Genomic DNA, 23,012 nt, shown 5'->3' on the forward strand with positions numbered 1-23,012 from the left:
TACCTTTCATTGGACTTTTTCTGCTGATGCTTCTCCTGAAGCTAAGACTCATTTTAGGGTGACCAACTAGATAGAGTCTATACCTGCATTCTCTCCAGGAAGGGTCTAGTGATGGACAGGGTATGCTCCCCAGAGAGGTGGTAGGGCTGCCTGCACTGAAGGTGACATGACAAGGGGAAAGGACCCCCCTCTTTGAGTCCTGCCTGAGACAGCCTCCAAGAAGCACAACTGCTTACAGTGCATGGGCAGCCTATATAAACCTGACTTTGAAACCCTTTCTGAAAAGTGTACTACTCCATGAGCTTGTTTTTCCTCTTGTTTTCTACAGGGAAACCTCAAGTGCTGGCTGAGGCATCTGCAAGTCAGGCTTCTTGCTCCTCTGATGGGTACCCTATACCATCTTGGACCTGGAAGAAGTGCTCAGACAAGTCCCCCAAGTAATGAGGACCTTGGCCTCTCTTGTGTTAGAAGAATATGAAACTCTCTCTGACGTACTGACACTTTCTCGTGAATTCAGTTTAAGAAGAAACGCTAGAGCATTTCAAATGCTTACCTTCCTAGTCGATCATAATTCTCAATGATCACAGATTGTTTCTGATAACCTATAATAGATGTGTCTCTTACAGACCTCATTAGAGAAACCCTTACTTCCAATCTGATGACAGTCATGCCCCTTTGACTTCTCTGCCATTTATTTTCAGCTGCACAGAAGAAATCACAGAAGGAATCTGGAATAAAAAAGCCAACAAGAAAGTGTTTGGACAGTGGATATCGAGCAGCACGCTGAACATGAGTGAGGCCGTCAAAGGGTTCCTGGTGAAGTGTTGTGCCTACAATGCCCTTGGCACGTCCTGTGAGACAATCCTTCTGAGCTCACCAGGTAGACAGCAGTCACTATTGAAACAAGCCACTTTCAGGAATTCCCCGCTAGAAGTTAGGCCCTGTCTTTGGCTTTTATTTGGGCGAGTTTTACAAGAGAGTGCAGATTCAGTGTGTGAGATGAGAAGGCTTTTTGAGTCAGGCAGGAATCCCCACTGTATATACATGTTCTGTAGTTTAAGGGCAGAGTGACTTCTACTGATGTTACTGTAACTCATGAATTCAGGTAATGTGGGTAGAACCCCAAACTCCTGGTATAGTGGGCATCTACCCTGACAACCCTGGTGACTCAGTGGTACGGAATCTGCGTGCCAAGCAGGAGTCTCGAGTTTGATCCCTGGATCAGAAAGATCCCCTGGAGAAGGAAATGGCAACCTGGAGAACACAAGTTCTTGCCTGGAGAATCCCATGGACAGAGGAGCCTGGTGGGTTACAGTCCCTGAGGTTGCAAAGAGTCGGACGTAACTTAGCAACTGAACAACAGCAATAACAAACAGAGATCCAGATCCAGGGAGATGGATTTAGTAATTTGGAGTCTTTACCTCTTTCCCTTTCAGTTAATCTCCTTATTTGCCTTTTAGCCTGCTGTTTTATCATTTTTGGTTTGATATTTAGAGCCCTCTGAAATTAAGCAATTCTGAAACCTGGCCGCCTACACTAATGGTTTAGAATCACCAGCATCCCCAAACTAACTTCCCCACATTCATATGACAGCTTCACTGTGGGAACACAAGTTTCTTTTTTTTTTTCAAAATGAGGTATAGTTGATTTACAATGTTGTGTTAGTCTTGGGTGTACAGCAAAGTGATGCAGTTTTATATGTGCATTCTTTTTCAAATTCTTTTCCATTATAGTTTATTACAAAATACAGAATATGTTGATAGTTCCCTTTGCTGTATAGTGGGACTGTGTTGTTTGTCTACTTTATGTCTTGTAGAAAAACATTCTTGATTCAGTCACATGCGTGACTTTTCAGATTCTTTTCCATTATAGTTTATTACAAGATATTAAATATAGTCCCCTGTGCTATAGACTAGGACTGTGTTGTTTATTTTATATATGGTAGACAGATTTCTTTTTTTTTTTTTTAATCTGGCTTGACTATCCTATGGGTTTAAATAGATGTAATCGTTAAACCCCCTAGTAAATGATTTTTAAAATTGGGCTCAGAGGATTTCCCTGACCAACCAGCGGTTAAGACTCTGTGCATCAATGCAGGGGGCATGGGTTCCATCCCTGGGCAGGGGACTAAGATCCCACAAGCCACAGGGTGTGGCCAGATAAATAAAATGGGTTTAGAATCATCTAAAATTTTCTGGGAGGGAAGTGTCCTTTATATGAACATGGCCTGATTTTTCTGTGGGCTTCTGTGCGTAGAGGGCTTGTAAGCATCACAAATAACAGCCCCTCAGGCAGGACGTGAGAGGTTGTAGCAAGCCTGCCATCTCCGGATTCTCACCCACTGCTCCGGGATGCTTTTCCGTTGCAGGGCCCTTCCCTTCCATCCAGGACAACATCTCATTCTATGCGACAATTGGCCTCTGTCTTCCCTTCATTGCCGTTTTAACCATGCTGATTTGTCACAAGTACAAAAAGGTAAAACCAAAGGTTAAAAAAAAAAAAGCCGTCACTGTGTCCCGTATCTGAAGGATGCCCTGTGGCTAACTGACTCATTATTTCCTCTTGGAAGCAATTTCGTTACGAAAGCCAGCTACAGATGGTGCAGGTGACCGGCTCTCTGGATAACGAGTACTTCTACGTTGACTTCAGAGAATATGAGTACGATCTCAAATGGGAGTTTCCGAGAGAAAACTTGGAATTTGGTAAGAATCGGATGTTTCGCCTGTTTCCTTCCTGTAGGGAAATCCTCAGCGAATGCTCACTCACTCACACGTGTCTTGCAGGGAAGGTCCTGGGGTCGGGTGCTTTTGGAAAAGTGATGAATGCGACCGCCTACGGAATTAGTAAGACAGGGGTCTCCATCCAGGTCGCAGTCAAGATGCTGAAAGGTACAGAGACGCGCCAAGAGGGGAGGTGCCGCCTGCCGCCTCCTCTTTTCCATCATGGTTATGGGTACGGCTTGCCCGGCTTCAAAGCTTAAAAGGGAGTGTGTTGGGGTTGGTGTCCACTACGTCATGAATGTAAAACTCAAGTCCACCTCCTCTTCTTCTCCTCTGTCTGCTTAGGTGTTTTTCTGCTTTGGGGTTACCATTGCTACAGGCAGCTGTGTGTCTTACATGGTGACATGAACTCTGGGTAGAAGAGGGAATCGGTGCCTTCTGTATCCCCACTCATTTCTCACCCTTCCCTCCCCAACAGCCTCCGTGAGCATCATTCACTTAGCAAGAGCGCCCCCAGCTGGCTCTAAGTGATCATGACCCCTCACCCTCCACTGCCCCACCACGAACCAAGTTCATGGTGGGCATTTTTCGGTCCTCACGTAACTTGAATTTTCAGCACAAGTTGGCGCGAACGACGGTTCCCTCCACCTTTAGGTGCTCTCTTCCTTCACTTTCCATGGCGCCGTATTTTTCCGGTTTCCTCCCACCCTCTGACTGCTGCACTGTCCTTGGCTGCTCCCTCATCTTCTCATCCATCTCTCACGTGGAGTTCCTGAAGGCTTGCTCCGGGTCCCACTTTCCTTTCCACTCCTCACCCTCAAGGGCTGTTTCTACTCGCCCATGACCTCATCCCGTGTACCAGTGGTTCTCACGATTGCATCTCCCTGCTAAGCTTCAGGTTATGTCCACATGCCTGAATGTCTCGAGAGTCCCTCAAAGACAGCCTATCCAAAGTGGACTCTTCCAACCCTGGCCCTTGGGTCCTCTCCCATGGATTGGTTATAAGTACCAGTGACTGGCCACAGGCCACCCAATTGGGCCAACCAGGAACCTAGGACTGACTCATCCTAGAAACCATCCTCATTGTAACTATTCCTATCAGGCTTCTTACAGGTGCCTCTTGAGTCCATCCTCTTTTCTCTTAACCTCTGTTACTGCCTGTCTCTTCTGAATGGATGCACCAGCCTTCCAAGAAGCTACTCTATAAGCACTCTTACCTCCTTCTGGATTCTGAAGCCCAAGTGATGCTTCTGATATGCAAAGCTGATCACATAAATTTACTACTTAATCTTCCCAGTTGCTTTCATCTTGCACAGTTCACACAGCCCAGCACGATGTGGCTGCAGCTCGCCTCTCCCTTGCAGCTCTCAGTTCCTCTGGAGTGCCGTTCTCTTCCCACCTCAGGGCCTTTGCACATCCATCCTTCCCCTTCCCCTTTCACGGCATCACCGCCTGCTCCTGTAGATCTCAGCTCAGATACCACTTCCTTTGGGAAGCCATCTCTCACACCCCAGATGAGCTCAAGTTCCTTGCTAGATGCTGTAACCCAGCTCCCTGTGGGCTTTCCCCACCCCCCATAAAATTGATCACAACTATAATTACATGGCTGTTTATTTATTTAACTAGTGTGTTAGCTGCCCCAGTAGTCTGCAAGCCTCATAAGGGCAGATCTGTATATTTTGAATGCTGTCCTCTATCTCTTTCTTTTTCTTTTTTTAAATTTCACTGGAGTATAGTTGCTTTGGGGTTTCCCAGGGGTGAAAAAATCCATCTGCCAATGCAGGAGACGCAAGAGACGTGGGTTTGATCCCTGAGTCGGGAAGGTACCCTGGAGTAGGAAATGGCAACCTGCTCCAGTATTCTTACCTGGAGAATTTCATGGACAGAAGGAGCTGGTGGGCAACAGTCCATGAGGTTGCAAAACAGTCAGATACAACTAAGCGCACACATACACATAGTTGCTTTGCAACGTTGTATTAGTTTCTGCTGTACAGCAAAGTGAGTCAGTTATACATATATGTATATTTCCTCTTTTTTAGATTTCCTTCCCATTTAGGTCACCGCAGAGCATTATGTCGAGTTCCCTGTGCTCTACAGTAGGTTCTCATTAGTTATCTATTTTATACACAGTGTCAATAGTATATATATTTCAATCCCAATCTCTCAGTTCATCCTACTCCAGCACCCCTTGGTATCTATAAGCTTGTTCTCTGTGTCTGCTTTGCAAATAAATTCACCTGTACTGTTTTTCCAGGTTTCACATATAAGTGATATTATATGATATTTGTTTTTCTCTTTGTGACTTACTTCACTATTTGACTGTCTCTAGATCTGTCCATGTCTCTGCAAATGACACTGTCTCATGCCTTTTTATAATATTTTTATAATATTGTACCTCATCTTTATCCATTCCTCTGTTGATGGGCATTTAGGTTGCTTCCATGTGGTCCTCTTTCTTGATCTTGGCCCATCCAGTGACTTCAGGACTTCTTCCTCATCCTTCCCACTCTGAATTCACTTGGTTAACTCCTGTGTGCCCTCAGGTCTCAGCATAAACATTTAGTATCCCCTTCCCCACCCTCCCCAAGTCTGAGTTAGGTGTCCCTCTTGTGTGGGACAGCATGCTACATTCATTTTCCACATGGCATTTATTTTTTATTTTTATTGAAGTATAATTGATTTATAGTGTTGTATTAGTTTCTGCTATACAGCAAAGTGATTCAGTTATACATATGTATACATTATCTTTTATATTCTTTTCCATGATGGTTTATCACAGGATATTGAATTTAGTTCCCTCTGCTATACAGGAGGACCTTGTTGCTTATCCATCCTACAGATAATAATTTGCATCTGCTAACCTCAAACTCCCAGGCCACCTCTCCCCCCACGCCCCTCCTCCTTGGCAACCACAAGTCTGTTCTTTACGTCTGTGAGTCTGCTTCTGTTTCATAAATAGATTCGCTTGTGCCATGTGGCATTTACAACACTATGTTGTAGTTCATTTACTTGTCTCCCCTTTCAAGGAGGCTCTAAGCTCCAGGAAGACAGGGGCTGTGTCTTTCTACTATTTATTCCCCCAAGTCCTGGCACATTGCCTAGTAGGCATTCAATAAATACTTGTTGAATGAATGCATCTAGCCAGTAGGCATTCAATAAATACTTGTTGAATGAATGAATGAAAGTCAGGTGGTGGTATACGAAAGTACTTTGAAAAAGTTAGGGTCGTTGTAAAGTATGTTCTTTGAGTCATGAGGAACAGGACATGGACACCTGAAAGGCACGAATCCTTGTACAATGTGAGGCAGTGGGAGATGGGACGCAGAGTGGGTCCCGATGCACTCAGAGAAGGATGTCACTCCTAGGCCAAGAGGTTGGAAATCCGGATGCTTCTGAGAGCTTACACAAGTCAAAGTAGATGTACCGGAACTCTGGAAAAGCCACATAAAGGCTAGCATCTTCCAGGATGAAACAATGACACCCAGAAATAGCCAATCAAATCTCCCCTGAATGTAAAGAAACGGAGGGGTGGGTGCCTGGTGGGTAAGATCCTGAGACCCTGCCCTGGCCTCTAGGGCTCCAGCACCCTCCCAGCAGTGAAAGGTGTCCTGACTACCTGGGCACATTGGCCTCAATGACAGGAGATCTTTAAATTCACCAATAAGTACCTCCATGCCACATTTCTAAGCCAGATGCCAAGTAAAATTTGCTAAACTATCTAGCCTTTCTCCAGGGGAAGTAGTAAATACATTCTAGCCTAGTCAGCAGTGATGGTCCTCATTATCAAGTAAGGAGTTTCTTGAGAACTTGGTCGGTGAGAATTGGTCCTCTTGGACATTCTCACCAGGCTTCCCAGATGGCTCAGCGGTAAAGAATCTGCCTGCCAATGTAGGAGATATGGGTTGGCGGGTTCAATCCCTGGGTGAGGAAAAACCCCAAAAAAGGAAATAGCAACCTGCTCCAGGGTGCTTGGCTGGAAAATCCCATGGATAGAGTAACCTGGAGAGCTACAGTCCATAGGATCACAAAGAGTCGGAACCAACTTAGCAACTGAACACTCAGGCAGCATGCATGACCTCCTGACCATTGGATTCCTGACAAATTTAAGGTTCTAGATCTCAGGATCACAGGCTGGAACCCTCGCTAACATTCCCATCTTGTCACTCTATGACTTCAACAAACCAAGAGTCAAAAAAAAAAAAAAAGCATGCTTCTCCCTTCAGCATATTCATTAACTTCTACTGTGGAGGAAAGTCATGTGTTATTATTTTTTTCTTTTCTTATTTAAGGGTCAATTCTAAAGGTTTTTATGTTGTAGGTAGAGGAAAGTCCAGTAGAAAAAGCACATTATTTGATTCAACTTTCATGCTGCAATCTTTGAAATTCTGCCTTAAAACATAGTATATTAACTATTCAAAATGTATGTATTATTGAATGTATTTTAAAACTGTTATGCAAATCTTCTCTGAACAGAGGAAGATTTTAATTTATCAAATAATCTAAAATACCTATTTTACTTCCATTTTTCATCTGTGATGCCCTGCCATTGACAGAGAAAGCAGACAGCTCGGAGAGAGAGGCTCTCATGTCTGAACTCAAAATGATGACCCACCTGGGCAGCCATGAGAATATCGTGAATCTCCTGGGGGCGTGCACTCTGTCAGGTAACCGGTTCCCACTCAGATCACCTAGAAGAAAACATTTTAGCCTGGAGACAAAGATGGTGTTTATTCTCCTGTTTCTCTCCTTTTCGCAGTCACAGTGTGGGCCCCCAAACCCGAGTGGGATTAGACATATAGTGCTTCAGGGTTAGATGCATCAGTGTAGACAATGCCAGTCTTCACTGGGTAATGTCATGGAAGTCTAACTTACTTAAAAGGAGTTCCCTGGCTATCCCGTGATTAGGGGGCTTCCCTGGGTAAAGAATCCGCCTGCAGTGGAGGAGACACGGGTTCTATCCCTTGGTCAAGAAGATCCCCTGGAACAGGAAATGGCAACCCACTCTAGTATTCTTGCCTGGAGAATCCCATGGACAGAGAAGCCTGGCAGGCTAGAATCCATGGGGTCGCAAAGAGTCGGACACGACTTAGGCACTGAACCACCACGACCAGCAGTGGTTAGGATGCGGCATTTTCACTGCTGTGTCCAGGGTTCAATTCCTGGTCAGGGAACTAAGACTCTGCAAGCTTCGTGGCGTGACATGGCAAAAAAGTTAAAAAAAAAAAAAAAGTCGCAAGCACATTTTGTGTGTCTCTCTCTATCTGCCCAGGAGGTGCTTCTCCCTGGCTGTAGAGCTTGGCCACTGCCCCTACTGGGCTGCTTACATAAGGTGCAGCCATGGAGGGCCTTCAAACTCTATTCTTCGAGAATCCAGTGGAGCCCATGCTCTGATTCTCTCCCTTCTGCCTGGAAGTGCCCGAACCCTGTGCCCAAGCGTCACTCCTTTGGGGTTAGCAGCCAGAAATAAGGAGAAAATGGATTTAAGAGGTGTGTGCGTGCTAAGTCGCTTTAGTCAGGTCTGACTCTTTGCAGCCCCGTGCACTGCAGCCCACCAGGCTCCTCTGTCCATGGGATCTCCAGGCAAGAATACTGGAGTGGGTTGCTGTGCCATCCTCTAGGGGATCTTCCTGACCCAGGGATCAAACCCACATCTCTTGCTTTCTCCTGCATTAGCAGGCAGATTCTTTACCACTAGCAGCACCTCGGAAGCCCTTGAAGAGGTGACTGGGGATATATTTCTCCCTCCTCAGGCAAACCACAAATCAGCATATATTTACCAAGTGGTCCCAGTGCAGGCAGCATATTATTATCCATTGTAAACTGGAGAATCCTGGGTGCCAGTGGTTATTGGCTGAGCCAAAGTGGAAGGCAAGAAGAGACAGCTTTCCTAAGAGTCTGGACAAAAAACTGAAATTGACTTTAAAGTCCAAGATGAGATAGGTTCAGAGAGAATTGTCCTCCCACCTCTCCCCACCAAGTTCTCATAGAGTGGGGTTTCTGCTACACAGATGTCTGAAAAAACTATTCGGTGTTTATATACCTGGAATTAAAACCGTCACTATTTCAGGACCAATTTACTTGATTTTTGAATACTGTTGCTACGGCGACCTTCTCAACTATCTAAGAAGTAAAAGAGAAAAATTTCACAGGACGTGGACGGAGATTTTCAAGGAACATAATTTCAGTTTTTATCCCACTTTCCAATCACACCCTAATTCCAGGTAAGAGACTTATAATAATATATTACAGAACAGACAAAGTATGATGGTTAAATGCACCCCACCAGCCAGTTTCTAAGGGCCACTGTCCAGCACAGCGTGGTCTGTGTGTTTTAAGACCTAGGAAGGTCATTTATGTTTGCCATAGTTTCCCTGCTGATTTGAACAATGAGGTTTCCCCTGTCCTACAGTACAGGCCCTGTAGCTGAACCAGTGATTTCAGCCCACTTTCCCCTAATCACATCCTAGACACATATTCAGTTTTAGGAAAGGTGTGTAATTCAATCTGTCAGGCCTCCTGGTTGACATATGGATATTGGTAGGAAGAAAGAGTGCCTCTCCCAAAACCCCTGTTATATTCCTAGAAAGTAGTGCAAGTCCTAGGAGTATTGCACAAAAGAGCTCTAAAGTCATAAAATGGATTTTGAAAAATTAGGATGGATTGATTGGCATAATGATGGGAGCAAAATAAAGTCGGGGTGATGTTCATCTCTGTGCTCTGCCATCCGTGGGCTCCTGAGTGGTTCGTGGTCCCCACAGGCTGTAGGTTTGGCAGAATGCTCATCCTCATCCTTAGACATTTCTTGCTGATTACTTGAACGTTGTAGCTCAATAATAGCCTTCTCAGAGTGAATTCACAGGTGCTCTGATAGAATGGTCCTCAATCTCTAGTGCATTTCTATTTCCCTCCTACATGAAAGCTGTCCTGTTTTCTAGAGGTGGATTTGTTAAAGACTTTTAACTTTATGGGGGGATGTATGGAGGGTGCATTTGAGATTCCTTGTTTTTTTGGCATGTATGTTTCTGCACATGCCTCTGGCCTTCTAGCGCTGAGACAGACTAATATCCTGAAGCCGGGGACCCCATGGAGACCCCAGGTATGTCTTTGTGCAGCTGCCCTTAATGATTCACAACAATATTCCCTTCTATGCTCGTTTCTCAGTTCATATTCTTAGACCAAGAGAATTCTGTAATGTCATCTGTGTTCTGTGACCAACAGCCTTTGGTTAGTGACAACTGTGTTGGTCAACTCAGCACCTTCGATTCATTCCAGTCACTGGATATTAAAAACACGAAGCAATTACTTTTGGAATATTTGTGGTCTGAAATCATTAAGCCATTTTGTAAAGATATGGACATTGTAATTAGAGTAAACTCTTAGGCTGGAAAAGTGGAATCATTGTATATCATGCATACAGAATTCCTCAGTGAAGAGTTCTACATTATACATAACAGAGATTCTCAGTGTTACTACTTATTAATTTCACAGGGAAAGGAAATGAGCTTCACAAAGGCCAACTTGGAAAAGAAAAAAAACCCGATGATGAAACACTTAAAGTTCTCTATAGAAGATTTGCATGACATGGACTTTTATAGGGAAAGTCACACTCCTTATTAGCTTCGTTATTTCAGCAAATCATATTTATCTCATCCAGCCTAATTTCTCTTTTATGAAATGTGACTTTGACACCCAGCTTGTAGGCTTGTGGGAAGAACTGAGTGAGGTCCTCTTTGAACCAGAATATTCCAAACAGAGAATGGGAATCACTCTTAACCTAGTTTGATGGACAAGCTCAATTACACAGATGTTTTTAATGTCCACACACAAGAAAAGGACATGTTGATGCTATGCTTTTAATTTAAAACCCCATTTGTAATTGGAATTCATTTATTTGATGAATTGTATATTTTAAAATAAAATCTCTACTCAGAAGAACATAAATAATGATATAACTTTTCTTTTTTTTAAATAGTATGCCGGGTTCAAGAGAAGTTCAAATACACCCGGACTCAGATCCTATCTCAGGGTTCAGTGGGAATTCATTTCAGTCTGAAGGTAATATTTTATTCTAAACAGTGCTTCCAAATAGAAACAGATGCAAAAGTTCTGTGTTTACTATTATATTTTTTAAAGGTGCGAAAATGCAAAAGCATGTTTTTCTTTGCTAATATCATCTATAGACTTCAGTAATGCATATTTGCTTAAAGGTAGTGAAAAACCATCAATGTATGTATTATGAATTTTATGTCAGTGTTTCAGCTAATAAACATAAGGGCTGTTTTATTTGATCAGTCAGGTTATTCTTTTTAAAAGTCATAAATTAATTAGAGCCACTTATTTCCTAGTAAGTGGAAGCAAGGATGAGTTCTGGAGTCAGATGGAAGTCAGGTTAAGCCCCGGGTTCCCCCGCTTTCTGGCTGGATGACTTTGAACAGCTGAGCCACAGTTTTCTCACTTGTAAAAGGGGGCTAATCAAACTTTCTTCATTGGACTCTTAGCAGAATTGACTAGAAGAACATTAAATGCACAAACAGTTCATAATATGTGGTAGATAATTAGTCATTCTTTTCCCAAAGTGGGAAAACTACCCAGCTCAAAAGAAGGGCATCTGAGACTTCCCTGGCGGTCCAGAGGTTAAGACTTTGTGCTTCCAATGCAGGGGGCCTGAGTTCAATCCCTGGTCGGAGAACTAAGATCCCCCAAGCCATGTGGTGCCGCCAAAAAAAAAAAAAAAGAGAGAGAGAGAGAAGAGCATCTGAGACCTCTGATTCATCACCCAAGAGCTGGAGAATTCACTCCTCTAATCAAAGAGACTGTTTAGGTGACTCTGCCTAGGCTGCATGTATGCGGATGCGTGCATGCTCAGTCGGGTTTCACTCTCTGCGACCCCGTGGACTCTAGCCCCCCAGGCTCTTCTGTCCACAGAATTATCCTGCTAAGGATACTGGAATGGGTTGCCACTTCATCTTCTAGGGGATCTGGAAGTCCTAGATGCTTTTCTTTTGCACTAGGTATTTTTGCCACATTGGGAAAAGAAAGACCAATTATCAGTTCATTTTATGAACTGTTTGTGCATTTAATGTTCTTCCAGTCAATCCTTCTAAGAGTCCAATGAGGGAGGTTTGATTAGCCTCCTTTTACACATGAGAAAATTGTGGCTCAGCTGTTCAAAGTCATTCAGCCAAAAAGTGAGGATCAAACTGATGTGTCCTCTATTGGCAGGAGGATTCTTCACCACTGAGCTGCCTGGGAAGCCTCCTAGGCTTCATAGTACTCTGCATAAATAGGTTAACCCTGGTGCCACCAGAAAAATGATATAACAGCTGCATTTGTACACGAGGTGCTCACAGAGATTTATAAAGTAACTTTTTTTTTTGAAGTATGGCTGATGTACAATATTATATAAGTTACAATATATGTTGTACAGATGTACAATATGGTGCTTCACAATTTTTAAAGGTTCTGCTCCATTTATATTCATTATATAATATCAGCTATATTTCTTGTGTTGTGCAATTTATCCTTGTAGCTTATTTTATACATAATAGTTTGTACTTTTAAATCCCCTCCCCCTATTGTGCCCTTCCCCCCTTCCATAAGGTAGCTTCTTTGCATTTTGGCAAAAATGAGGACCAGTTCTATTTTACAGATGAAATTGAATACGAAAACCAAAAAAGGCTGGAGGAAGAAGAAGACCTGAATGTACTGACCTTTGAAGATCTACTTTGCTTTGCATATCAAGTGGCCAAAGGAATGGAATTTCTGGAATTTAAGTCGGTAAGCTCCTTTTTAAAGGCAAAACTCACAACAACAAAAAGATAATTTGGAAGAAGAGGTGCTGGTTGGTTTTGTTTTTTTTTTTTCTTGTTTATTTTAACTTGCAGCCCTTCAAGTCTGTCTTTCCCTCCTGTTCACTGTTGGAGTCACCTAAAATGTTACCGGGGCTCTTGGCTAATTATAGTATAAAGGTCCAGGATCCCTTATTCCATGATGGCTATCCCAAGCCTCTCAGGCTGCCCAAAGTCCCCGAAACTTCCAGACAGGAGGTCCTCAGGAATCCCACCTCAATGCCACTTATAGTCGTGGCCAAGACAGTCACTGAAGGTTGTTCAGCTTGTGTCCTGCATTTGACCCAGGGGATGAGTGGAGGTTCAGATCCTGGGGGCCTTGTTGGCCAGGCCGGCCACCCATGTCTGCTATGAGAGCCTGCTAATCCACTGGGGCTGCTACAGACACCTCAGAGCCTCCTCATTCCAGGGACTCTACCCTAATTTTGCACTCTTTCTATAGTAGTCTTGCAGCCCTGCCCTTTCTCTGACATGTCAAATATCTGCTGCCTGTAAGCCGACCTGTAAGCCACTTGTCTGGCTACTTCCTCTCCTGTTTCTTACCATCTTACTTTCTCTTTATTTCTCCAACTTCTTCCTCCCCCACTACCTTTTCCTTTTGTGTCTCCTAGTCTCCTTTGCACTCGCCTCTTTTCTCCCTGAATTTGAAGAGAATAATTTCAACTTTTTTCTTTCTTTCTTTCTTTAATAATGTGCTGTCTCAGGGACTTCCCTGGTGGTCCAGTGGTTAAGACTCCACACTTCCACCACAGGGGATTCAGGTTCGATCCCTGGTCAGGGAACTAATCCCACATGCCAGGTGGAGTGGCCAAAAAATTTCATAAATAAATAAATGAAAATTTAAAAAATTTGCTGTCTCTAATATAATGTATTACGTCGACTATATCCCAGGTTTAAGAAAAAGATGAACCTGGAATAAATCAGTAGCTTTGAAGGACAGGAAAAATTTCTATTCTCAAGAACAACCAAACTATGAAACAGGTTGAAATAAACAAGAAACATGTAAGATCTACATGAAGAAATGTGTGAAACTCGCTTAAAGAGCAAAAAGGGAGACCTGAATAATGAGTTCTGTTTGTTCATAGAGGATTCTATGTTTAAAAGTCAGTTCTCTCCAGATTAATTCTAGTTAACCCCAATTAGAACCCTAAGATTTTTTTTTTCTTTTGTGGATGTTGAAAGTATTGGGTTGGCCCAAAAGTTCGTTCAGGTTTTTTCCATAGGACGTAAAGGAAAAATCCAAATAGACTTTTTGGCCAACCCAATAAATATATGTTGATGTCCCTGCTTTGCTTTTCCAACGTTGGGCATCCCTGCTCTATAGTTAAAATAATCGCTGTCTCCTAATCCTTCCCTACCCCTCATCCCGGGACATATTCCTCTCCTGTCTTCACAGCGTGCTGCTGAGTCAGTCCCTTTCTCACGTCTGCATCTGCAATAGCGCTTTCACCAGTTTCTTTACACACGCTGATGGCATCTCCCTAGATGGTCCAGCCCGGTTGCTGGACCTGTTGTGGGACCCGGTTGCCTGTTGTTAGGTAAATATTCAAACTACTCACAATTGGAGGTCAAGGGGCACTGCCTTTTACCCCCCTGGGCTTGTTTTAATAAGAATGTTTGCAGCATATCTGCTTTTTTGGAACTCTCTACCCTGTTTTCCCTCTAGGCAGGTCCCTCTGAGTCACTCTCTTCCCTTTGTTTCCTCCCTACTTCTCTGGCTGCCCCTTGGTTTCCTCCGCGGCTGCGTGAATCCATCCTGCATTGCCTGCTGACCGGTGCCAGGCACCATGACAGGTGCCAAGATACAGAGGCAGGTCTTATCTCTGATGGGGAGAAAAAGAAAGCAGAGATGCTACTAGACTGAGATAAATACTATGTTCAGTTAAGTTCTGGGAACCCAGGGGAGAGACAGGCATGTCAGACCCAAGGATGGAGAGGCCGTGCAGAAAAGATTCTCTGAACAGAGTTCATGCTGGGGCTGGCAGAGATTTTATTTTGTAATATTTTGGAGAAAAAAAAATTAATTTTTTAGTAGTTGTGGCTCCCAGGCTCTAGAGTACAGGCTCAATAGTTGTGACACTGGGGCTTAGTTGCTCCCAGATCAGGGATTGAACCTGTGTCCCCTGCATTGGCAGGTGGATTCTTTTTTTCTTTCTTTTTTTTTTTTTTTTTACTTATTTGAGTGTGCCAGGTCTTGGTTGTGATAAGCAGCATCTTTGATGCAGCGTGCAAGATATTTAGTTGCAGCATGTGGGATCTAGTTCCCTGACCAGGGCTCGAACATGGGTCCCCTGCCTTGGGGACCCTTTTAGCCACTGGACAACCAGGAAAGTCCTGGCAGGCAGATTCTTTACCATTGAGCCACCAGGGAAGCCCAGGGCTGCTTCTCATTCCATTTCAGTCAACCTTTTCAAACTTCTAGTATTTTTCCTGAATTTTAAAAAATATATTATGCCATTTTATTGTCCAAGCTATTTTCCATTCCAGTCAGGAGAAACATGCTTGTCTCTGCCAGAAGCTCCTGCACCCCTTTTGGAGCCCAGCAGAGGCCGGGCTGCTGTGTCTCTCATTTACAGCCAGACGTGCACCTGGTTTGCTTGACCTGCTTTCTCAGAATCTGGCCCCTTGGCCTCTGGGAATGTTCCCCAAGGAGCACCAGTGGCTGCAGCCACAACAGCTGACTTGTGCAAACACTGTGTGATGTGCAAACCCATTGTGATGATTGCTCAGGACTCAGTAAAGATAAGATGCTTAGTTGCATCAGTTGTGTCCGACTCTGTGTGGACCCCATAGACAGCAGCCCACCAGGCTCCTCTGTCCCTGGGATTCTCCAGGCAAGAAAACTGGAGTGGGTTGCCATTTCCTCCTCCAAAGTATCTTCCCAGCCTGAGGATTGAACCCACGTCTCCCGCAGCTCTTGCACTGCAGGCAGATTCTTTACCATCTGAGCCATCAGGGAAGCCCTCTGTAACTCCTACTGAACTTGAAATGATAGGAAAGATTGTCCTCTGTGAAAACATACAACCCGGTAAATCATACTCCCATCTCGTTCTTTCTAGTGTCTTCACAGAGACCTGGCAGCCAGGAATGTCCTGGTGACCCACGGGAAAGTGGCGAAGATCGCTGATTTTGGGCTGGCTCGGGATATTATGAGTGATTCCAACTACGTCATCAGGGGAAATGTGAGATTCCTGTTTCTTATGTAGTTTTATCCTGTTTTGGGGGGAGTTTTATTTTACTTAATATAATTTTATTCTTTTTTATTGAAATATGATGGAAAAGAATATGAAAAAGAATGTATATATACGCATATGTATATGCCTAACTGAACCACTTTGCTGTACTATATTGAAATATAGTAGAATTATAATGTTGTGTTACTGTACAGCAAAGTGACTCAGTTATGCATATATATGTGTATACATACATTCTTTTTCATATTCTTTTCCATCATGGTTTATCACAAGTATAGTTCCCTGTGCTCTACATTTTGTTTTGTCATTGCTAATCTAAATATCTGCACTCACAGTAGTGCGTTTGTGATTTATGATAACTTCCGAAAACTTCCCCCAGCAGTCTACTTCCTTATGCTTCGAAGGTTTTTCTGCAGCATCAGGGACTATTCCATCTGTAACAAAAGTTGAACAAAATGGCATCACCCCTATCAATTAGGGCCTTAGAGGGCAGTCCACATTAAAAAAAAAAAAATCTTGTTACTTGTACTCATTTCATTTCCTTTAGCTATAAAGTGACAATTGTGTTATACTTTCGATCATGAGAATAGGTAATCATTACAAGACAGCATTTACAATACATATAAATTAAACATTAAATGTACATTTTAAAAAGGAACAGTGTTTAAATCAAATGTTAGTTGCCGAATATTTGACATCCTGTTACTGTTATGCAAGGATATCTAAGACATCACTGATGTTTGCGTTTGTATGCTCACTCGTGTCTGATTGCGACCCCCATGAACTGAGGCCCACCCACCAGGCTCTTCTGTCCATGGGATTTTCCAGGCAAGGATGCTGGAGTGGGTTCCCATTTCCTCTCCCAGGGGATCTTCCCAACACAGGGACTGAACCCTCAGGTGGTTCAATTCTCCTGCAGGCAGGTTCTTTACCACAGACTCACCTGGGAAGCCAAAACATTACTGAATCTGCTTGTTAAAAAACTGAGGACAGGTATGTTACTTATAAGAGAACTCCTAAAAGTACTCCTAAAAGATGATGAAATTGTGTATAGCTGAACGAATATGGTTTTTAAGAATTACAATACCTGGATTTCAGCTCCTCTTCTTTCTGGCTATTCATTTTTATGATTTCTATCTGCTTTATTGTCCCTACTCTTGAAGTAAGAATAATGACAACAAATGCTGGTATTGTGGTTACCGGGTGCTAAGTGCTATGCTAAGTATTCTGGGTATTGACTCAGTCCTCAAAGTACCCGTTTGTGGTTGAGGAGACGGGCACAGAAACGTCACTTGCTGAATATCGCACAGCACACGGGTTAGATCGTGAATGGTCTAAGCCACAGTCTGTGCACAACCACAGTGATTCAGTGTTTCCCATGAGGATTACTCATTTACCTCGTAGCACTGTGGGAATAAACTAACAAAACCAACAGGGAAGAAAGGGTCTGTGGAGGGTAAACATACAATAAAGGTTACAAATCAAATTAAACTGTGTTCCCACTAGAATCAGACACTCAGCTGAGTTTGGATCTGTGCCTCCCTTATTGTACCTGCAGTCATAAATAGGATGAACTAATGGCTTTGAAGTCGTCACCCTCCTAGCTGGTGGTTTCTTAAGCAGGAAAGCCAATTCCATTTGGAACCACAATTAATTCCTTTAATGAATCAAAAGAACCAGACTGGCCAGCTTGATTCTCCCAGCTCATCCTTTTGAAAAGGATTTAAAACAGGGTTTCTTTCTCGAGCTTTGATTTTACTTGGCAGATTAAACGTGCTCAGTGAAGTGTTCTCAATCCATGAAACGGAGAACGCTTCAAAACTCTCAGCCCCAGGAACCTATCTGTCCCTGTGTCTTGATTCTAATCTGAGGCTACATGCATTTGAAACTCTGCTTTCAAGCTACTGGGAGTGACTGAAGCCACAGACGCCACCTGGTGTCATTTCTGGAAGCCATGTTGTGTGCTTCCTCACCACATTCCTGTGGATGCGATTTCCACTAAAGTTCTTCCAAGAAATGCTTTGACAAAATATCCCACTAACTCACCAGCATCCACTTACCTATGGGGAAGTGACTGCTCCTCACTGGGGGGAGGGGGAGGGGAGGGAGGCGGGGATGAGGGAGGGAAAGTCTACTGGAAACTTACCAAACCCAAATGCAAGCTTGAGTTTTAAAGAAATAAAAAGTTTGTTTGTCTAAGGCTAATGTGTTACAGTATTAATTTGACAGTGAGAAACATCCCCTTGGAAAATAAGATTTTCTCAGGGAGGCAGTAAGAGTGCCCTTAGGGAGAGAAGAGCTTCCCTGGTGGCTCAGACGGTAAAGCATCTGCCTGCAATGCGGGAGACCCAGGTTCGATTCCTGGGTCAGGAAGATCCCCTGGAGAAGGAAATGGCAATTCACTTCAGCACTCTTGCCTGGAAAATCCCATGGACGGAGGAACTTGATAGGCTACAGTCCATGGGGTCTCCAAAGAGTCGGACACGACTGAGCGACTTCACTTTCACTTTTACTTAGGGAGAGAATGGACTTCCATGCTGGAGATGTAGGTTGGATCCCTGGGTCAGGAAGATCCCCTGGAGGCAGGCATGGCAAAACCCATTCCAGCATTCTTGCCTGGAGAGTCCCGTGGACAGAGAAGCCTGGCGGGCTACAGTCCATGGGGTTGCAAACAGTCAGACAGGCCAGAGTGACTAACACTAGGGAGAAAACAAAGGTGATCATCTCACTAACTGGAGGAAAGAAGGGATGTTTATTCGTGGAAAATTCACCATCGACCTCTGCTTGGGTTTTATGCAGGCCCGTCTGCCTGTGAAGTGGATGGCTCCTGAAAGCTTGTTTGAGGGTATCTACACAATTAAAAGCGATGTCTGGTCGTACGGAATATTACTCTGGGAAATATTCTCGCTTGGTAAGACTCGCAGTTCCCTGGGCTTCTGCATTCTGTGCCCTCTGTACCCCTCCCCTACTCCTATTTCAAAGGGTGGAGGAAACGCCCCTTCCCAGAGCACCCCCAGTCTTACTTCTGTTGCAGCCTGAGCCCCTTTATGTTTATCGCTGGTGTCTGTCTGTCTGTCCTATAACCTGCTCTCAAGCAGGAACATGCCTTCTGCCAGGAGCCCAGCACCTCGCAGTCCTGGTCCAGGAAGCGAGGATCCGTGTGTTTGCTGATTGAATAAATGATAAAGAAATGAAGGGTGAGCGGGTGGTCATATGCCCTCCTGTTTTTCCAGGTGTCAATCCTTACCCCGGGATTCCGGCTGATGCTAACTTCTACAAACTCATCCAGAGTGGGTTCAAGATGGACCAGCCATTTTATGCCACAGAAGAAATGTAAGTACAGGTTGGACTGAAAAGTGGCTGAAATCAGTGCCCTCTCCCTAAGTGCACTGTTACTGCCTCCCTGAGAAAATCTTATTTCCCAAGGGGACGTTTCTCACTGTCAAATTAATACTGTAACACATTAGTCTGTACAATTTCTGATTGTACAGGTTGGACTGAAAAGTGGCTGAAATCAGAAATCAGAAATGAAATCAGACAATTTCTGATTTCTGACAATGAAATCAGAAATCTGTCTAGTTCCCAGCGCATGAGAAAAAAAAAGTAAAACTCCTTAGCATGAAGTTCCCGTGGTTCCTTTAAAAAAAGAAAAAGAAATTCTTCCTTTTGGTTTCAGGAATTTCTGAACACAATTGAACCTTTTTCTGGGTTTCAGTTTTTACTTGAGGGACCCTTCTGAATTCTGATCCACACTGTATTGTCCAAAGGCATCATCTAGTTTGTCCTTTCTGATACGAGTTCTAAGTCTAGGACAGTACTTGCCTTAGGACAAATGCCATAAACACGTTGCTTCGCAGTAGTAAATGGTGCTTTAAGTGGAAAGTCACCCATTTTGCTTCATTCAGATTTCCTGTCTTGCTCCTATTCTGTTGTCTTTGCAGATACTTTATAATGCAATCCTGCTGGGCTTTTGACTCCAGGAAACGGCCATCCTTCCCTAACCTGACTTCATTTTTAGGGTGTCAGCTGGCAGATGCAGAAGAAGCGGTAGGTAGCAGTACAGTATTTCATAAAACATCCTTAGGAAGGAAAGAACTCCACCACTCAGAACTCTCATGGCTGATTTGCTAAGCACTAAATTTAGTTACCAAGCTGCCTTCCTCATCACAATTGGTCTTGATCACTCCTTAAAAGTTATATGGGGTTAGATATGCTTGTGGACAAGTGTTTTAAGGGGAAAATATTTAAAAAGGCTTTTCCTGAAAATTTCGATCAATTGATTAAGAAGTTAAGTGCTTTTATGTGACCAGTGCAGAGGACGAGACCAGAAAATAGAACGTAATCCCTGTCTCCAGACGGCACTGAGCTTTCCTAACTCGACAGCAAGCCTTCACATGGAATAATTGTACAACTCAATCAGGTAATAAAGAACACAGGCCTGGAGTTCTGGGAGCCTGGGCTTCCCAGGTGGCTCAGTGGTAAAGAATCTGCCTGCCAATGCAGGAGACACAGGTTCCAGCCCTGAGTCGGGAAGATCACCTAGAGCAGGAAATGGCAACCCACTGCAGTATTCTTGCCTGGGAAATCCTATGGACAGAGGAGCCTGGCGGGCTATAGTCCATGGGGTCGCAAAAGAGTCAGACACAACTTAGCAACTAAACAACAATTTAGCCCAAAGACAGACAAGGTCATGTGTGCACTTTTCAGTTGGTCGGCTAGGACCAGTTCATCAAAAGCTTAACTATGGTACATGAGTACCGTGAAACCCTAGGCTGCCATTAAAAAGATGAGAAGTGCCCATGTGTAGTAAACAGTGAAAAGATGTAACACATATAACATAGGAAGGACATATTAGTAATTTTTAACAAGGATCTACAACAGAATCTGCTGTCCGAGCCTCCTGAGACAAAATTGTGTTTGAACAGCTATCTACTGTAATGGTGATTTCAGCTTTTTTTTCGTCCATGTATCTGTCTATATCACTCAGAAGGCAAAAGGAGAAAGGGGTAAGGGGTGGCAAAGGATGAGATGGTTAGATAGCATCACCAACTCAATGGACATGAGTCTAAGCAAACTCCTGGAGGTAATGAAAGACAGGGAAGCCTGGTGTGCTGCAGTCCATGGGTTCACAAAGAGTCGGACACAACTTAGCGACTGACCAACGATTGCTTAGTTTATCTGTATGAATGTGTATTAACGTTACAGTGAGACAAAAAAGTGGAGCTGTTTTCATTTGAACAAAAATTTTAAAGTCACTAAACTCTCAAGTGAAAACCAAGAAATCTGTTCTCCGTATTTATTTTATAAAGAACAGATCTCTTTGGGGGACTTTCTCTTTTTAAAAAAATTTATTTGATTTGAAATATAGCTGATTTACAACACTGGGTTAATTTCTGCTGTGCAGCAAGGTGATTGAGGTATACATATATATGCATTCTTCATTTTCTTTTCCATTTTGGCTTAATCATAGATATTGAATATAGTGCCCTGTTCTGTACAGGTAGGACCTTGTTGTTTATCTATTCTTTATACAAATGGCCTTTCTCTTTTATGGTTTTTCTGCACAGCGTTAGCATTTCTAGATTGAGATTCTATATCTAAGAGAAGAAGCAATAATGAAATAAAATATTTGACTATGACTTGATTTCTCCCTTAATAAAAGGACCACATTTGCTTTGTCCATTAATATGTAGACTATTCTCTATGATCTATATGTAATGAAAGCAAGTAACAATTTGCAATGTAGGCATGTGACTCGGCAGTCTTAGTTGTTAGGTAGTGATATATGTCCATCTCTTTCCCACACACAGATGTATCAGAACATGGATGGCCGTGTTTCAGAGCGTCCTTCTGTTTACCAAAACAGGCGACCTTACAGCAGAGAGGTGAACTTGGGGCTACCCTCTCCTCAGGTTCACACTGAAGATTCCTAGAGAAACGATTTAGTCTTAAGGACCTCATCCCCTCTGCCTACCTTAAATAGGTTGTATAGATTACCAAAATAAGATTAATTTCATCACTAAGTGAAAATATATTCTCAACTGCTGCTTTGCTGGACTTTTCTCTAGAAGCTCTCTGTATTTACTCTTGTTTCCAAAGGGACTTTTGTAAAATCCAGTCATCCTTTGCACAAGGCAAGAAGAGCTGTAACGTTACTGAAGCATCTACCTTCATCCAAAGGCCTTCCCAGGCTGGCTTGAGTGAAAATTGTCTACCTGAAGTATAGTATACTCTTGTAAATACAGAAGACAAAAGCATTTTGCTAAGGAAAAGCTAATATGATTTTTTAAATCTGTTTTAAAATAATATGTAACTTTTTCAGCTATTTAGTGATATATTTTATGAATGGAAATAAAATTTCTACTATAGAAATGTTCATTATTGAGTTGTTTACATGGCAGATTTAGAGTGAGACTTAATGGAAGTCATGAACCTCCTGAAACCCTGTGAGATATGTTGCTTGTGCCTGTGTGTTTTTTTCCTTTGAAGAAGGCTGATTCCTTCATCAGATTTTTGAAAGGCTCCATGACTCCTGCCCCTAGACTGGGTGAGGAAGAGCTGATGGTCATGAGCTTTACCAAAAAAGGTGTCATACACTGTAGACTTCCAGAGCCTACTTGCTTTTAGAAATAAAAACACAAAACAACATTATGCTGAGATTCACTCATGATGTTACATGGAGTTGTGATTATACAATTAACACTATTTACTCATTTTCACATGATGACATTTGAAGTTTTTAGGGGTTGGGTGGGGTTATGGCTTCACAGATAAAACCATAACTCCTCCTTAATAACATAGCTTTTGTATGTACCAACTATGATATTGAAAAGGCAGTCTTTTCTTAGGGAGGATGGCATTTATTTTATCTTTTAAACTTATTTTGTTGAAGTACAGTTGCTTTACAATGCAGTGTTAATTTCTGCCATACAGCAAAGTGATTCAGTTATTTATTTACTTATTCTTTTTCATTGTGGTTCATCACAGTTTCCTGTGTTCTACAGCTAGACCTTGTTTATCCATATTCTCTATGTAATAGTTTGCCTCTGCTAATCCCAAATTCCTAATCCAATGAAGGATGGCATTTCAAAACCTCTTAGAAGAGGGGGTGAGGGAGGGAAATACTGGGAGCTTGTGGTTAGCAGATGCAAACCAGTATAACAGGATTGACAAGCAACAAGATCCTGCTGTATAGCACAGCACTATATTCAACATCCTGTGATAAACCATAATAGAAAAGAATATGAAAA

At 43.0% G+C, this 23,012-nt stretch overlaps 1 protein-coding gene across 1 annotated transcript in view; it reads left to right on the top strand.

The window, feature by feature from the left end:
* Positions 1-22,138, top strand: part of FLT3 (fms related receptor tyrosine kinase 3) — a 37,229-nt gene extending 15,091 nt beyond the window's left edge. Inside the window, exons 7-20 of the mRNA XM_040266738.1 lie at positions 329-437; positions 702-880; positions 2,369-2,475; positions 2,570-2,702; positions 2,784-2,888; positions 7,274-7,384; positions 8,788-8,941; positions 10,693-10,775; positions 12,370-12,497; positions 15,628-15,750; positions 18,562-18,673; positions 18,996-19,095; positions 19,704-19,809; positions 21,573-22,138. Coding sequence (XP_040122672.1) covers positions 329-437; positions 702-880; positions 2,369-2,475; positions 2,570-2,702; positions 2,784-2,888; positions 7,274-7,384; positions 8,788-8,941; positions 10,693-10,775; positions 12,370-12,497; positions 15,628-15,750; positions 18,562-18,673; positions 18,996-19,095; positions 19,704-19,809; positions 21,573-21,695 — 1,673 coding nt within the window. The 3' untranslated portion in view covers positions 21,696-22,138. The remainder of the gene's footprint in view (positions 1-328; positions 438-701; positions 881-2,368; positions 2,476-2,569; positions 2,703-2,783; positions 2,889-7,273; positions 7,385-8,787; positions 8,942-10,692; positions 10,776-12,369; positions 12,498-15,627; positions 15,751-18,561; positions 18,674-18,995; positions 19,096-19,703; positions 19,810-21,572) is intronic.
* Positions 22,139-23,012: the final 874 nt, after the last annotated feature.

This window comes from Oryx dammah, unplaced genomic scaffold, assembly GCF_014754425.2.
Source record: "Oryx dammah isolate SB20612 unplaced genomic scaffold, SCBI_Odam_1.1 HiC_scaffold_24, whole genome shotgun sequence".
NCBI lineage: Eukaryota > Metazoa > Chordata > Mammalia > Artiodactyla > Bovidae > Oryx > Oryx dammah.